Genomic DNA, 14,241 nt, shown 5'->3' with positions numbered 1-14,241 from the left:
CAAATTTGAAAAGTTTTCAGGCATTACTTCTTCAAATATTGTCTCTGCCTCTTTCCTCTCCTCTGAAACTCCCATTATGCATATGTTGGTACAGTTGTTGGTGTCCCATTGGTTTCCTGAGTCCTGTGTTTTTTTTTCTGCTCCTATAACTGGGTATTCTAAATTGATATATCTTCAAGTTCATTAATTCTTTTTTTCTTCTTGTTCAAGTCTGCCTCTGAACCACTCTACTGGATTTTTCAATTTAGTTATTTTACTTTTCAACTTTTGAAATTCAGTGTGGTTTATTTTTATCTCTTTATTTTTATTGATATTCCCTATTAACAAGACATCATTTCCATGCTTTCCTTAGTTCTTTGTCCAGGATTTTTTTTAGCTCTTTGAGTATATTTTTAAAACTTCATTTATAATCTTTGCCTAGTCAGTTCAGCTTTCTCAAGGACAATTTCTATTTCTTTTTTTCTCTGCATGAAGCATACTTTTTTTGTTCCTTTGCAAACTTTATCATTTTTTATTGCAAACTGGATTCTTTGAATGTTATAAGTGGCAATCTGGAAATTGGATTCTCCCTTATTTCTGGGGTATATTACTACCTATTATTATAATTGGTGTTTATTTGTTGATTAATGTTTTAAATTTTATGTTTTATTTTTTTAGGGAGAGAAGCATGATTTTTTTATTCCACTTACTTAGGCATTCATTGGTTGATCCTTGTATGTGCCATGACTAGGTATCAAACTCACAACGTTGGCCTATCAGGATGATGCTCTAACCAGCTCAGCCACCCAGTCAAGGCCTTGATTAACTTTTCGGAACTATTTTTGTCAGATCTGTTTTTCTTTGTAGTGTATGGCAATTGAAGTCTCAGTTCTGTTAGTTTCCTGGTCAGCTAGTGATTCAGGACAGAGATTTCCTTAAATGCCAGGAGATGGAGGAGGATATGCATTTATTTTTATATATATAAATCTTCCATTCTTTGCAGATGGGTTCTTTGTATATATCAGGGCATGCTTACAACACTCCCCCAGGCAGTTTACAATCCTGTGTTATCCTTTACTTCCCAATTGTGCAGTCTGAAATTCAAGAAGAAGTAAAAATTAAGTGAAGTCTTCCGAGAATGAATCTAACCCTGGGCATGTGCATAAACTTCTGGATTCCCAGTAATATCTAGGAACTTTTCAAAGCCTTTATACCTGAATATTTCAGTTACTCTATTATTCATCCCAACTGTTATTCCTTGTCAGGACATCAGTTAATACATTTGCTTTTAAATTTTGACAATTATTGTCTCTGGCTGGTAGGCTCAGTGATAGAGCATCGGCCCAGCTTGTGAATATCCTGGGTTTGGTTCCCAGTCAGGGCATTTAGGAGAAGTACCCATCTGCTTCTCCACCCATCCCCTACCCCCACTTCTCTCTCTCTTTCTGTCTCTCTTTCCCTCCTGTAGTCATAGCTTTATTGGATTGAGTTGGCCCCAGGTACTGAGGATGTCTCCAAGACCTCCGCCTCAGGCACTAAATAAGAGCTCAGTTGCTGAACAATGGAGTAATGCCCCCAGATTGGCAGAGCATCACCCCCTAGTGGGCTTGCTGGGTGGATCCTGGTTAGGGCACATGCGGGAGTCTGTCTCTCTGCCTTCCTTCCTCTCACTACATTAAAAAAAATTGACAATTACTGCCCCCCCCCCCAGTTAACTGCCTGAACTGTGAGAGTATTGCTAGTCAAGGGAAATAAAGGCAGGCCCTTCAAATGTGTCCTTCATTAAGCTGCCAGACATGTGGAAAAAATTCACAGTTTTTGAGAAGAAGGTTTGTTCTTCTTTTAGTGTAAGAACCTTTACCAGGAATTGGACTGTCTTTTTTTTTTTTTTTTTCATTTTTCTGAAGCTGGAAACGGGGAGAGACAGTCAGACAGACAGACTCCCGCATGCGCCCGACCGGGATCCACCCGGCACGCCCACCATGGGGCGACGCTCTGCCCACCAGGGGGCAATGCTCTGCCCATCCTGGGCGTCGCCATGTTGCGACCAGAGCCACTCCAGCGCCTGAGGCAGAGGCCACAGAGCCATCCCCCGCGCCCGGGCCATCTTTGCTTCAATGGAGCCTCGGCTGCGGGAGGGGAAGAGAGAGACAGAGAGGAAAGTGCGGCGGAGGGGTGGAGAAGCAAATGGGCGCTTCTCCTGTGTGCCCTGGCCGGGAATCGAACCCGGGTCCTCCGCACGCTAGGCCAACGCTCTATGGACTGTGTCTTCAAGACTACCACTAAGCTGTGTAGTGTATGAGCATTCCGTTTTTTGTTGTTTTTTTTAATTGATTAAGCATTCTCCTGGTTACTTTAAATTTTTTATTAGTTTCTAGATTTCTGGTAAAATTGATTTTGACATTATTATGGATTTATTTACCTCTTTAGTGGAAGGATGGACTTTTGGCATTACTACTTTACCATTTCCACTGGGTCACTCAGGAAGGATTCCTTTTAAGACATAAAGACTACTAACTATAAAAGAAAATGTTGATAGAAATATCTAAATTCAAATGAAAATAAATTCATCAAAAGACATGATAAAGGCCTTGGCCAGTTGACTCAGTGGATAGAGTGTTGGCCTGATGTGCAGATGTCCCAGGTTTGATTCCCAGTCATGGCACACAGAAGTGACTACCTGCTTCTTTCCTCCCTCTCCCCCTTCTCTCCCTCTTTCCTTCCCGCAACCAGTGGCTCAATTAGTTTGAACATGGCCCAAAGCGCTGAGGTTGGTTCGAGCACATCACCCTCAGATGCTAAAATTGGCTTGGTTGATTTGAGTATTGGCCTCAGACGGGGGTTGCCAGGTGGATCCCGGTTGGGGCGCATGCAGGAGTCTGTCTCACTATCTCCCCTTTTCTCACTTAAAAAAAAAAAGACATAATAAAGTAAGAAGACAAACTGCAGAGTAGGAATAAATATTTACACCATATAAAACTGATAAAGGACTAATTATTTAAAATAGAGAAATATAACAATTTAACAAAAAATGGGCAAAAGATTTGAACAGGGACTTTACAAAAGAGAATATCTAAACTAATAAACATAGAAACGTGCTTACTCATTAACAGTTAAGATAAGAAAAATGAAAACCACCATAAGATATTGCTACCAATAATACTGACAATATTAGGTTGAGATAAATTGTGGTGTAAGAACAACTGTCATCATTCTCTCTTGATAGACATATACATTGGCTTAACCAGTTTAGAAATTTGTAAAAGAGGATATTTATACCCTATAAGAGTAATTTTGTTCTTGAGATTATATACCTGCTAGAATTAATGCCTATGGAAACTGTGATACATGCATAAGAATGTTCATAATGGCATTGTTCATAATGTCTCCAAAATGGAAACAATACAAATGTCCATTAACAGTTTAATCTATATTCACTGCCTCTTTTTTTCTTACATCCTACTTTTGTATTTACCTTTTATAATCAGGTATGTTTTTTCAAGAAATAATTAAATAGCTCTCTCTGGCAACTAATGACTACTCCCATCTTACTTAGTGTCTGTTTCTTTTCCCTTTATCTATCTATCTATCTATCTATCTATATATGTGTATATATATATATTGTTTTCTTTCAATATGATCATTTGTCTTTATGATCTCATCTATTTCTGTAGCTTCCACAACCATATCTGTGCAAATGATTTTTAAGTTTCTATCTCCAGCATAAGTTTCTTTTTTTGAGATAGGTTGAAAATTTATTTCCAGGCTAAATATTGAAATTGAACATTTATGATTATCAATATTGACTGAATCCACAAGGCTGGTTGATAATTCCTTTGCTGAACCCCTAGTTGTCTTCCATGCTTATTCATCTGAAGGCATTTATCCAGATTTCCATGATGTGTCTAAAATTATCTTTCCCACCTCTACCTTCCTATTTTCTCATGAGTAGATCTTTACACCAAGCACTGAAGAAAAGAGTGATAATGAATGTCTCTCTTCCCACAAATTACCTTATTTTATCATCCTTATTTGCTTTCTCAACTCATTTTTTCTCTTTTTACTTTTCTGGTAACTTCTTTAATTGATCAAACTAAATGGCTTCTTTTCCACTCTCATTCTACTCCTATTTCTTTCTCCAATATTTTTAACATCTTGAGAGTTTATTCCTTTTTTCTTTCCTTTTTTCTGCTCTTTCTTAATTTTCTCTTTTGTCTCTAACAGTTTCTTAAAGAGAGGAAGACGAAATAATTTATCTCCCAAACTGAAATACTTTTGAAAGTGAAAAGTGTGCTCTTTAATAATTCAGCCATGATAATAGGTATAAACTCAGATTGCACAAGGAAAAATGGGATGTATGTCCATCCCATTTACAGATTTTTCCCAATTCTTTTTCTTCTGTTAATCCTTTAATATGATAATCAGCTAGAATTTTTAACCGTTATATTTTGTTCTTTTATACATTCTCCTTGGGTGAAATGAAACATTTACATAACAGCAACTACCACTTCCATTGATATTTCCCTAAATATATATCTAATCCCTCTTTCCTAAGCTGCATTCTCGGATTTCTAGTAGCTTATTGGCCATCTCCAGGTTATTCACTCAAAAGGATATACCCCAAAATTTAAACCTATCTTCCCCCTTAAATATCAAACTGTTTTGTTTACATTTATCCACAGAGAAGAGAAAGAGGCATGTGGTGTGTGTGTGTGTGTGTGTGTGTATAAAAGTCTGGTAATACATGTATCACACATACATACAACTTTGTGCAGTTATTTCACTGTGTACTGGACACACAGTAGCAACAAAAATACAGTTCTATTATCATAAAAATACATTCTAGTATGGGAGATAGACATTGATCAAACTATCACACTATAATGTATAAGTATGATCATTGCTAAAAGGATAGGAACATGATGTCATGTGAACTATAATAGGGGCATGTGACCTTATTTCTAATACATGGCCTTTTTATTAGACATAAGTGACAACATATAGCTCTTTTAAATTAGGCTACCTCCATTTCATTAAAATATTTATCACAATGTAGTACTCAAATGTACCGGCAAATGGAACCATTTTTCTTTTCTGAATTCCCATTGCTTTGCATCCTAGTTTGGGGATATTTTTCATAAATCATATAAATTGTCAAGCTCTTGTAATAGTGGCATTACCATTGGTTTTAAGGATGTTGGTAGAGAAACTAAATAAAAGAGTTTCTTTGGAAATAGTTTTATATCCTTTGTGAGAAAAAGATGAGAAGCACCTTTCTAGTCACAAAGCCTGGCTGCTACCTCTTTCTTGTTACATAGTAAGTGATATTTATTGATTGAATGTTAATTGTATATATTTTTACCAAATGATTTTTCCCTCATGCACAAAATTTGAAAGTGGTCAAGTTCTCACTTTAAGATTAGAACCATTATGGAAGAATGTTTGGTGGGTCCTCAAAAAATTAAGAATAGAACTACTATTTGACCCAGCAGTTCTTCTACTGGGTCTCTACCCTCAATACTCGAAAACATTGGTATGTAAAGACACATGCATCCCCATGTTTATCACAGCATTATTCACAGTGATCAAGACATGGAAACAATCAAAGTGTTCCTTGATAGAGGATTGGATAAAGAAGATGTGCTACATATATACAAAGGAATGCTACTCAGTCTTAAGAAATGTGACATAGTGACACTTAGGACAACATGGGTGGACCTTGAGAACGTTGTACTGAGTGAAATAAGTAAAGCAGAAAAAGCTAAGAACTGTATAGTTTCATACATCAGTTGTAAATAAAACTGAGACTCATGGACATAGATAAAAGTGAAGTGGTTACCAGGGGGAAGAGGTTAAGTGTGGGAGAAAGGTTTAAAAGGGACAAATGTAAGGTGACAGAAAATTATTTGATTTTGAGTAATGGGTATACAACACAATCAACAGTTCAAATGCTATAGAAATGTTTACCTGAAACTTATGTACTCTTTATTGATCAATGTCACACTGTTAAAGTGAATTTTCTAAATAAAATTTAAAAATTAAAAAAAAAGATTGAGTACTACACCCATTAGTACTAGCCCAGAACATAAACTAAATTATGCATAGCCCCAAATAATAAATTTTATAATTAACAAAAATATAGTAATTATTTTAAAATAAATCACATTTGTCCTGATGTTTGTATATTTTTATAATAGTGATATTCAACTACATCAGTCTTTATGATGTTATAGGAATAATATAATAATAATAATGACCAACATTTATTAAGTATTTACTACTTGGAAGTGCTAGAAAATTTATATACATTTTCTTATTTAATCCTTAGCAGTAATCCAGTGAGGTTGATGCTGTCATTATCTTCATATTTTAGATAATGAAAATAGCGATTAGAAAAATACATTTATCAGTGCCCCAGCAGAAGTCATAATATACTTAAATGGATAACTGAGAAGAGTTTAATAAAGGACTATGGTATTTACAAAGGTGTAGTTAGATTTTAGGGAAAGTAACCAGACATAATGCAATGCCCTAGGACTAGTAATAGTGCAAATCAGTAATACTCCTAATCCTGATGGGACAAGGGGGGGGAGCTGCTATTAGACTTCAGAAAAGAGATTATAAGCAAGTGTCATCTGACAAGAGCTGTGATCCTAGCATACTAGCCAACCTGTGATGACCCGGTAGAGAAGAAGCCAAGGGAATAAATATCAAAGCTTACCTTCCTCCAACCCTCAGTTTCCTGATAGTGCCTTCCATTGGCTGAATCCAACTAGAAACCAGAGAACACAAGAAGTTTGTTGATTCTATTTATACATAAGTCAGCCTGGAGTAGAGAGCATGAAGAAGAATGGATAATGAATTTGAAAGGGAAATGGAATATATCTAGGAAATACATAAATATTAAATGGCAGAACCATTATGTGAATGTCAAATACTTTACTCCTAAGCACAATGCAACTGTGGTTAGGAGGTCTCATAAAAAAATGTTTAATAAAATATTATTTGGCCAGGGAAAATATTTTAATCTGAAGGTTTATATTCTATCCCAAATAGTTGGATTCATTTATAACTAGCAGTACATAAGAAGAAATACACGAGCACTGAGCAAAGAATGCTCCCACACTCAAGAAGAAAATTAGGTGTGGATATGTATTGATTTTACATGCTGTTGGTATTCAGAATATTAAACTATATTTATTTCCCTTGATCAGATTCCAGACTCCATAATTTCTCGTGGTGTTCAGGTGCTCCCACGAGACACAGCTTCCCTCAGCACTACTCCTTCGGAATCGCCTCGTGCTCAGGCTACATCTCGCCTTTCTACAGCTTCCTGCCCAACTCCAAAAGTAAGTCTAGTTCCTTGGCCTTGTCTATTTATGTGACTCTGGAAAAACTAACCAATATTTTCCTCTGCTTGTCAAGGTTGGGTTGCATGCATGATAAAACAATGAAAAATTAATGAACGATAAGATAGTTACCACCCATTGTTTCACAAATTGTCATATTAGGCCAACAGTAGAACAATTTCATGCAAAATGTCTACTCCTACATCACGGCTACAGGTATCACTTTTGTAGCTCCTGTTTCTTTGTTGTAGACTTGTTATTTTCTTAGCATACTCATTAGTATAAATGTAGAGTTACATTTTTATGCATAAGATAAATGCATTTCTGGCCAGTAAATAGCAAGATTAACAAAAAAATATGTCACCAAAGGGATTTTTTTTTTAGCTTGTCCAGGTTGGGGTACCTCCCTGCTCTAGTATCATTCCAAATTTTTTCAAACATTTTCAACTTGGAATGTTGCTGCCTAATATTTGGAAACATATCTAAATTGATTAGAAAGAAAGTTTTAATGCCAAACTTTGGGGGAGGGAAGCAGTATCTTAGTATTTATTTTTTATAATTTTCCCAAGAACTGGATTATGTATGGAGGAAATAAGGATTAGACATTTTTTTTGCTGCCTTACATTTTCATGTAAATGATAAAGTAAATAGCAAACTTAATTATGGTTATAACTGTTTTCTCCTGAAATGTCCCTTCTCTGATTAAGGTAGTTGTTTGTACCTTATGTTTTCGATAGGATGGATTTGATATCGGCATCAAAAGGGTAACAGTAAAAATTCTTCTTAATAACAAACACTGTTAGCTATCAAGCTATACACTCTGTTTATTCTAGGGATCTGCAGGTAATCTTTCAAATTGTGACTTTCTCTGTCATCAAATTTAAGCGGTCCTTCTTAATTCCAACTTTTCTGAATTTATCAATGTTATTATTGGATTCAACTGCATGTGATCTCAAGCAGTTCTTGAGATGTGTAGTACAGTTGCTTTTACAGTCCACAGCATAACCTTCTCAGCAAAATCTTCAGAGTGTTACTGTTGTATATCATTGTTTTTAGACCTGTATCAAAAGTAATTGATATTAAATTTATAATTTAAAAAAATTAAGGTCCTAAATCTTCAGTGAAGAAAAATTATAAGAACATTCTAGATGTAAAATGGATGTTAATGCCATTCAGATGCCAGGCAACTGCATCTTCAACTAAATGAAAACATTGAGTGCTCAAAACTAAAATTGAATAAATGAATCTCATCTATGTCTTTTAAATTTATAAAACAAAATAATTTATTGTTTAATTGCATTAAATTCTAATGGTACAAGCTGTACTCATTTATAACATTTGGTAAACAATTAAAGCTGAAAGTTAAAGTCATTAGTAACGTTTAGCCATTCACCAAATATTAAGATCTAAATCCTGAGAATACAGAACTGTCTAAGACTCAGCAACTTTCTTCCTTGACAATATACTGTGAACATAAATATTTTAAACATAATTTAATGATGCATAGTCTTTCTCGGACCTTTTTTAAACCTTGTAATTACATTTTAATTACAAAAGTAATATTGAATCCAATTTTTAAAATCACCTGATATTTCCAAATTTAATTAAGTCAAATTCAAAAAATTAAAATGTTAATATTAAGTTCATTTGCTTATTGCAAACTGTAGGAAGCAAGCGGCTTGTCTTGATATTTTTTCTTAGTTAACACTTTGATGCTCAAGCTGACAATGAGTTCAAATAAAGCAGTGTATTTGAATTTTTTTCCCCTAGGAATTTTTTTCTATATTTTTATTTAGGAATAAGATTCTGTTAGTTTTAGATGATAGATGATTTTTACCAGAAGCAGAATGTATTCTTCAAAGATAAAATTAGTGTTTTAGTATAATACTAAAATTAAACTGTTAAGGCTGAATCAGAATACTGATATAATAAGAAAACTACTTTGAATATTGTTATTTTAAATGAGTGAAGAAAGTCATATTACTCTTTGTATTAAATGTCTCAAATTACAAGACTGCTGATTAAATCTAAATTAGATGCTCTTATTATGTGCTTTTATATCAGTGATAGATATAATCTCTACCTTCATGGATTTTGCATTTCAGTCAGTGGTATATTAAAATAAATAGGTAGATAAAATTTTTATTAATTATAATTTTAAAATAACTTAACAGTTATAACTTGAAATTCATGCAAGAAGAAATGAAAAAGTAGTGATAGAAAATAATAGGAGTGAAACCTTACTTAGATATGATGACCAGAGAAGACCTTTCTAAGGAGTAGTATTTCACCAAGGACATGAAGGGTAAATAAACATAAAACAAAAGCTTTTGTGCTGGATAGAGGTTTTGAGAATTTATATTTAGCAATAATGATCAATTCAAAGCCATTTGTCACCAGACAGTTATCACTATTCAAAAACTCTAAGACAAAAACTTCATTTGTACATGAATAGTCTAATTTGGTAACTTCAAAATTCGTTTTTAATATCAGTTTTTTAAATTTTAAATAATGAAAAAGTTTTGGCTTTGCCAACTGATCAGATTTTAAGGCTATAGTTTTAGCACTTAAATCTGTTCAGATGAATTATTTATTTTAATTTTTAGCATAAAAATTTAGGGTAGAGAAAAAGTCAGAAAGTCAGGTTTTTCATTTGAGATGTGCGTTAATGATGATATTAACTATGTTAAGTAATAATAGAGAAGAAGCAAGATTTGAGAGTAAAAGAAAGAAGAATTAATACATTTTGATTCTGACTGTTCAGTGAGATATGTATGAGACATCCTAGGAATGATATCCAGTACAAAATTAGAACACAATTGGGTTCAACATTTTTTGTTACCGCATCTTGGTTATGATATTTATAATTTAGTTGATTTTAGTGTTGGCCAAACTCCATAGAAATTCCCCTTCTATGTTTTAGGTTAGGGATGCAGTCTGTCATGTACAGAATACATGTACAAATATTTTTCTTAAATTAGATATACAATACAGTTTTCAATGATCAGCATTAGAAAGACCTGACTTGACAGTAGAAGACTTAGATTAAATTGCTGGGTTCTTTATTTAATAACCACACTGCATTAAACAAGTTGCTCAACTTTTTTGAGCTTTATGTCTGTGATGAAACCAATAATCTTTGCCTCTACAACGGGGTTTATTAATTTATAAAACAAGTATTTGCCTGGTGCTAAGAGAGCAGTCATGAGCTAGTAGACATGTTCTTACTTTTACAGACAAAACAGGCAACTACAAATTGTAATAGAATATAAGAAGTGCTAGGATTTATCATCAGAAATACAGAATAATCTAGTAATAACCATCAGAATTTAACCTTGTCTTTGTGAAAACACAAAAGTTTTAAATCACCAAATCAGGATTCAAAACTAACAAAATTCCAACCTTTTCATCTGGAGCTTTTTATTATTGGGCAGTATTTAAGCTGGAAGACTTCCTATACATTTACATGTGTGCATCTGTTTCACTTAATGACAACAAATATAACCTTATACATATTTTGGATTCACATTTTATATGTTCACTACAATATAACATCCTAGATTATACTTTTGATCCTTTAAGATTCTCCAGCTATAGTGAGAACAAAACCTATAAAATATATACCAACTTTGGATTTCATTTTTAATACACTCTTCACAATCTCATAAAGATAACTATAAATCATTATAATTTTTGTTTTGTTTGTAATTAAAATATATATATTTACTTTCCTAAGCAATTTTTCATTGAAATGCATTATCTCCAGCAAATATTTATTGCCTAACATGACATTATTTTATTGTATTTAGGGAAAAGGTTCTTTCTCTTTTATATCAGATATTTTCTTTTAATGAAATCTGACTGAGATAATAAATGATTTCCATTCTTTTTGCTCTATGATACAGTGAGGTATTATTTAAGAACAATCTGGGGATTTTAACTTTTTATTTCCCTATTAAAATAGTACCTAAGCAAAACTCAAGTAGTGTGTGGATTCTATTTAAATAAGAAGTGAGCAATATGTAGAGGATTCAAGTTATAAAATGGTAATAGTCTCCAAAAATGGTTTGTGCTGCAGAATATATAACAGATAAATTCTATTTTAAAGTGAGCATGGTTCACAATGAGTGCTGGTTTCAACTATGAAAGGCTGGTTTCATCTCTATTAAAAATTATGAGGCTTGAAGAAGAGAATAATGACCATAGCAAAAAAGAAAAAAATCTAAACCTTCAATCAATTTATTACTCCCTATAGGTGTTATTAAAATAGAGAACATTTTAAAGGACCAATTCACTTATTATTTTCTTCCCTAAACATCTGAAGTTTGACTTTAAAAAATAAATGTCGTCAATTGTCACATATTCTCTTGTACCTTAAAGATTGGAATGGAATTTTTTGCCAGTCTAACCTGCAAGTTAGTTTTTAACTCATGGGGAGAAAAAATAAACACTATTTATCTAATTGAACTTAAATGTATAAAATGATTTAAAAGTATATGTGTTGAATCATCTTTATAAGACGACACTAAACATTAAGTTCTTTGCTTTTGTCTGAAATTATATCAACATTGGTATGTTAACATCTGTTCAGCTGTAATGACATCATAGAAATATGTTATACATGTAGAGTCAGCAAACATCAAAAAAGGCTAGAAAACTCTGAATTAGAGACATCAAAAGTACATTCTCGAAACAAAAATATATGGTCTTTTGTGCAAAGTTAATTGCCCCATCTGAGGAGAATTGAGCAATAATGTTCTCAACGTATTTGTCAAATCTAGCAGTTCTCAGATGAAATGATATCAGTACCCCTTCACACACTTAAAAATTATTAAGGATTACAAATAGCTTTTGTTTATGTAGGTTGTCCCTAACAATAGCTACTGTAAAAGAAATGAAAACTGAGAAATTTTAAATGTTTATTTGCTTCAAAATAAGAATAATAAGCTTTTATATGTCAACATAATTAAGATTTTTATGAAAACAGTATTTTCCAAAACAAAAAAAAATACTGAAAAGGATGGCATTGTTTTACTTTTTTTTTAAACATATTTCTATGTTTGGTTTAATGGAAGACAGCTGGATTCTCACATCTGCTACTGTAATCAGTCTGTTGTGATATGTTGTTTTGGTTGAAGATTATGAAGAAACAATAAGCCTTACACAGTTATGTAATCAGAAAAAGAAGGACTATTTTAATATCATTTTCAGATAATTGTGGTTTTTCTTTGAAACTACACCAAAATTTCCAATTAATAGTCTATTAAAAGTTAGTTGAAGTATAGAATCTAAAATCCTGTAAAGGACCATTCCATACTCTGATATATTGAAATCCAGAATGGATCTTATACCCAGGCATGGTTTTATAACACATTTCTTGGTAACTTGGGAAATATAAGTTCTCCAAGTGTTGACATAATTTCATCATATTAAAAAATCATTTTCATTAATATAACCACCAACCTCATCAAAAAAGACTTGGAAACATTGGAAGCTCTCAAACTCACAGTATTACATGTTTTTTACAGTTCTACTTTTTGCTTAAAGCTATAATTTTTATCTTTGGCAAAACAACAATTCCTTTCTGGTTTTGTTGTTGTTGTTTAATTGACAGGCTCATTTCATTCATTGTCGGGAAAATATCTACCAAATATCTAAGTCTGAATAATCATATTTTGTCAGTATTCTTTCAGTTTTTCAAGTAAGAATGGTATTCTGTTCAAAACCTGGTTAGTTCAGCTTGCAACTCAAACAACTGCATAAGTGCTTTTTCTTGAAACAATCATCATCCTTTGATATGGAGAAGTATTTTATTCATACTTCTCATTAAGTCACACTTAAGGGACAAGTTTAAATTGAGTTAAATTAGTATTTACTGTTTGACTGAGAACAATGTTAAATGAGAATAGCTTTTCTTTTTTGAAACTATTAGATTTTTTTTAACTGTTAGTAGTACATGGCAGTGAATAATACAATGACTATTCATACTATTTGGATCCACAGCCTTAAATTGCACTAAGGTGCCAACCCACTATTGCTTTTGTACATCATTAAAAATGTGAACATAGTGGAAGAGCAAATATCATAGTAGTATTATTAAAATAATTGGCCTTTGGACTTCTAAAAGGGCCTTGAAGACCCTCCTGGGGTTGTGGACCACACTTAACCAAATGGACAATTTGGCTTATGTTTCTTGAAAATTTCCTGGGTCAAAATTATGTACTTTGGATCTTATTTTTCCAGTGAAACAATGTTACAGTGGTATTGTCAGACCAGAGATCTTACCCTTTATGTAAATGACCACCACTACCAAGCTTAAGCATTATAAATGATTCACCCTCAATCTGTGATCCAGATTAATTCTAGAGCAGGGAGCAGAATTTTTCTTCCCTGATTCAAAATGAGAGAAGGCTTCAGGAAGTCCTTTGAAAATACAAGACCAGAAATTAAAATTCCCAGTTAACTCTACCCATTTCCAAAGTGATACTGTTTCTGCATTTGGATAGCAACTAATGTTTAACTAGGATATCTTGTCAACTAATAGATAAGAGAGCCCTCTTTCAAGTCATAACCTAGTTATTGGCAGATAATTTTATTAGAGGTTTTTTGCAGGGGGCTCTTTTATAAAAACTAGCTTAGAACATTTAAAATTGGTGAGCTTTTAAATAAAAATAAAAGTTTTCAGCTTTTCCTAAAAAGATAAGATCAACATTACTAGGCCAGCACCAGACATGTATCAGTACTCAGCCTGCATTCTTTGTACCCTCTATGCTGTTTTACTCATTTGCTTTAAACAACTGGTTCTTCTAGACTTTTGAGTAACTGATTTGTACTCTTTTTCATTATTTAGTTTTTCCTCCTTTAGAACAACATGGTTATTCTAATGAAAAAGGCACTACCTAGTATGGTAAAT

The 14,241-nt window shown here is 33.1% G+C and overlaps 1 protein-coding gene across 8 annotated transcripts in view; it reads left to right on the top strand.

Annotated features, from left to right (window-relative positions):
* GPHN (gephyrin) overlaps positions 1–14,241 on the top strand; it is a 524,116-nt gene that overhangs the window by 319,329 nt on the left and 190,546 nt on the right. For all 8 annotated transcript variants that reach the window (XM_066272872.1, XM_066272871.1, XM_066272867.1 and 5 more), the window contains one exon: positions 7,194–7,328. In XM_066272872.1, coding sequence (XP_066128969.1) covers positions 7,194–7,328 — 135 coding nt within the window. The remainder of the gene's footprint in view (positions 1–7,193; positions 7,329–14,241) is intronic.

This window comes from Saccopteryx bilineata, chromosome 4 (genome assembly GCF_036850765.1).
Source record: "Saccopteryx bilineata isolate mSacBil1 chromosome 4, mSacBil1_pri_phased_curated, whole genome shotgun sequence".
NCBI lineage: Eukaryota > Metazoa > Chordata > Mammalia > Chiroptera > Emballonuridae > Saccopteryx > Saccopteryx bilineata.
This window is presented reverse-complemented; position numbering and strand designations above follow the sequence as displayed.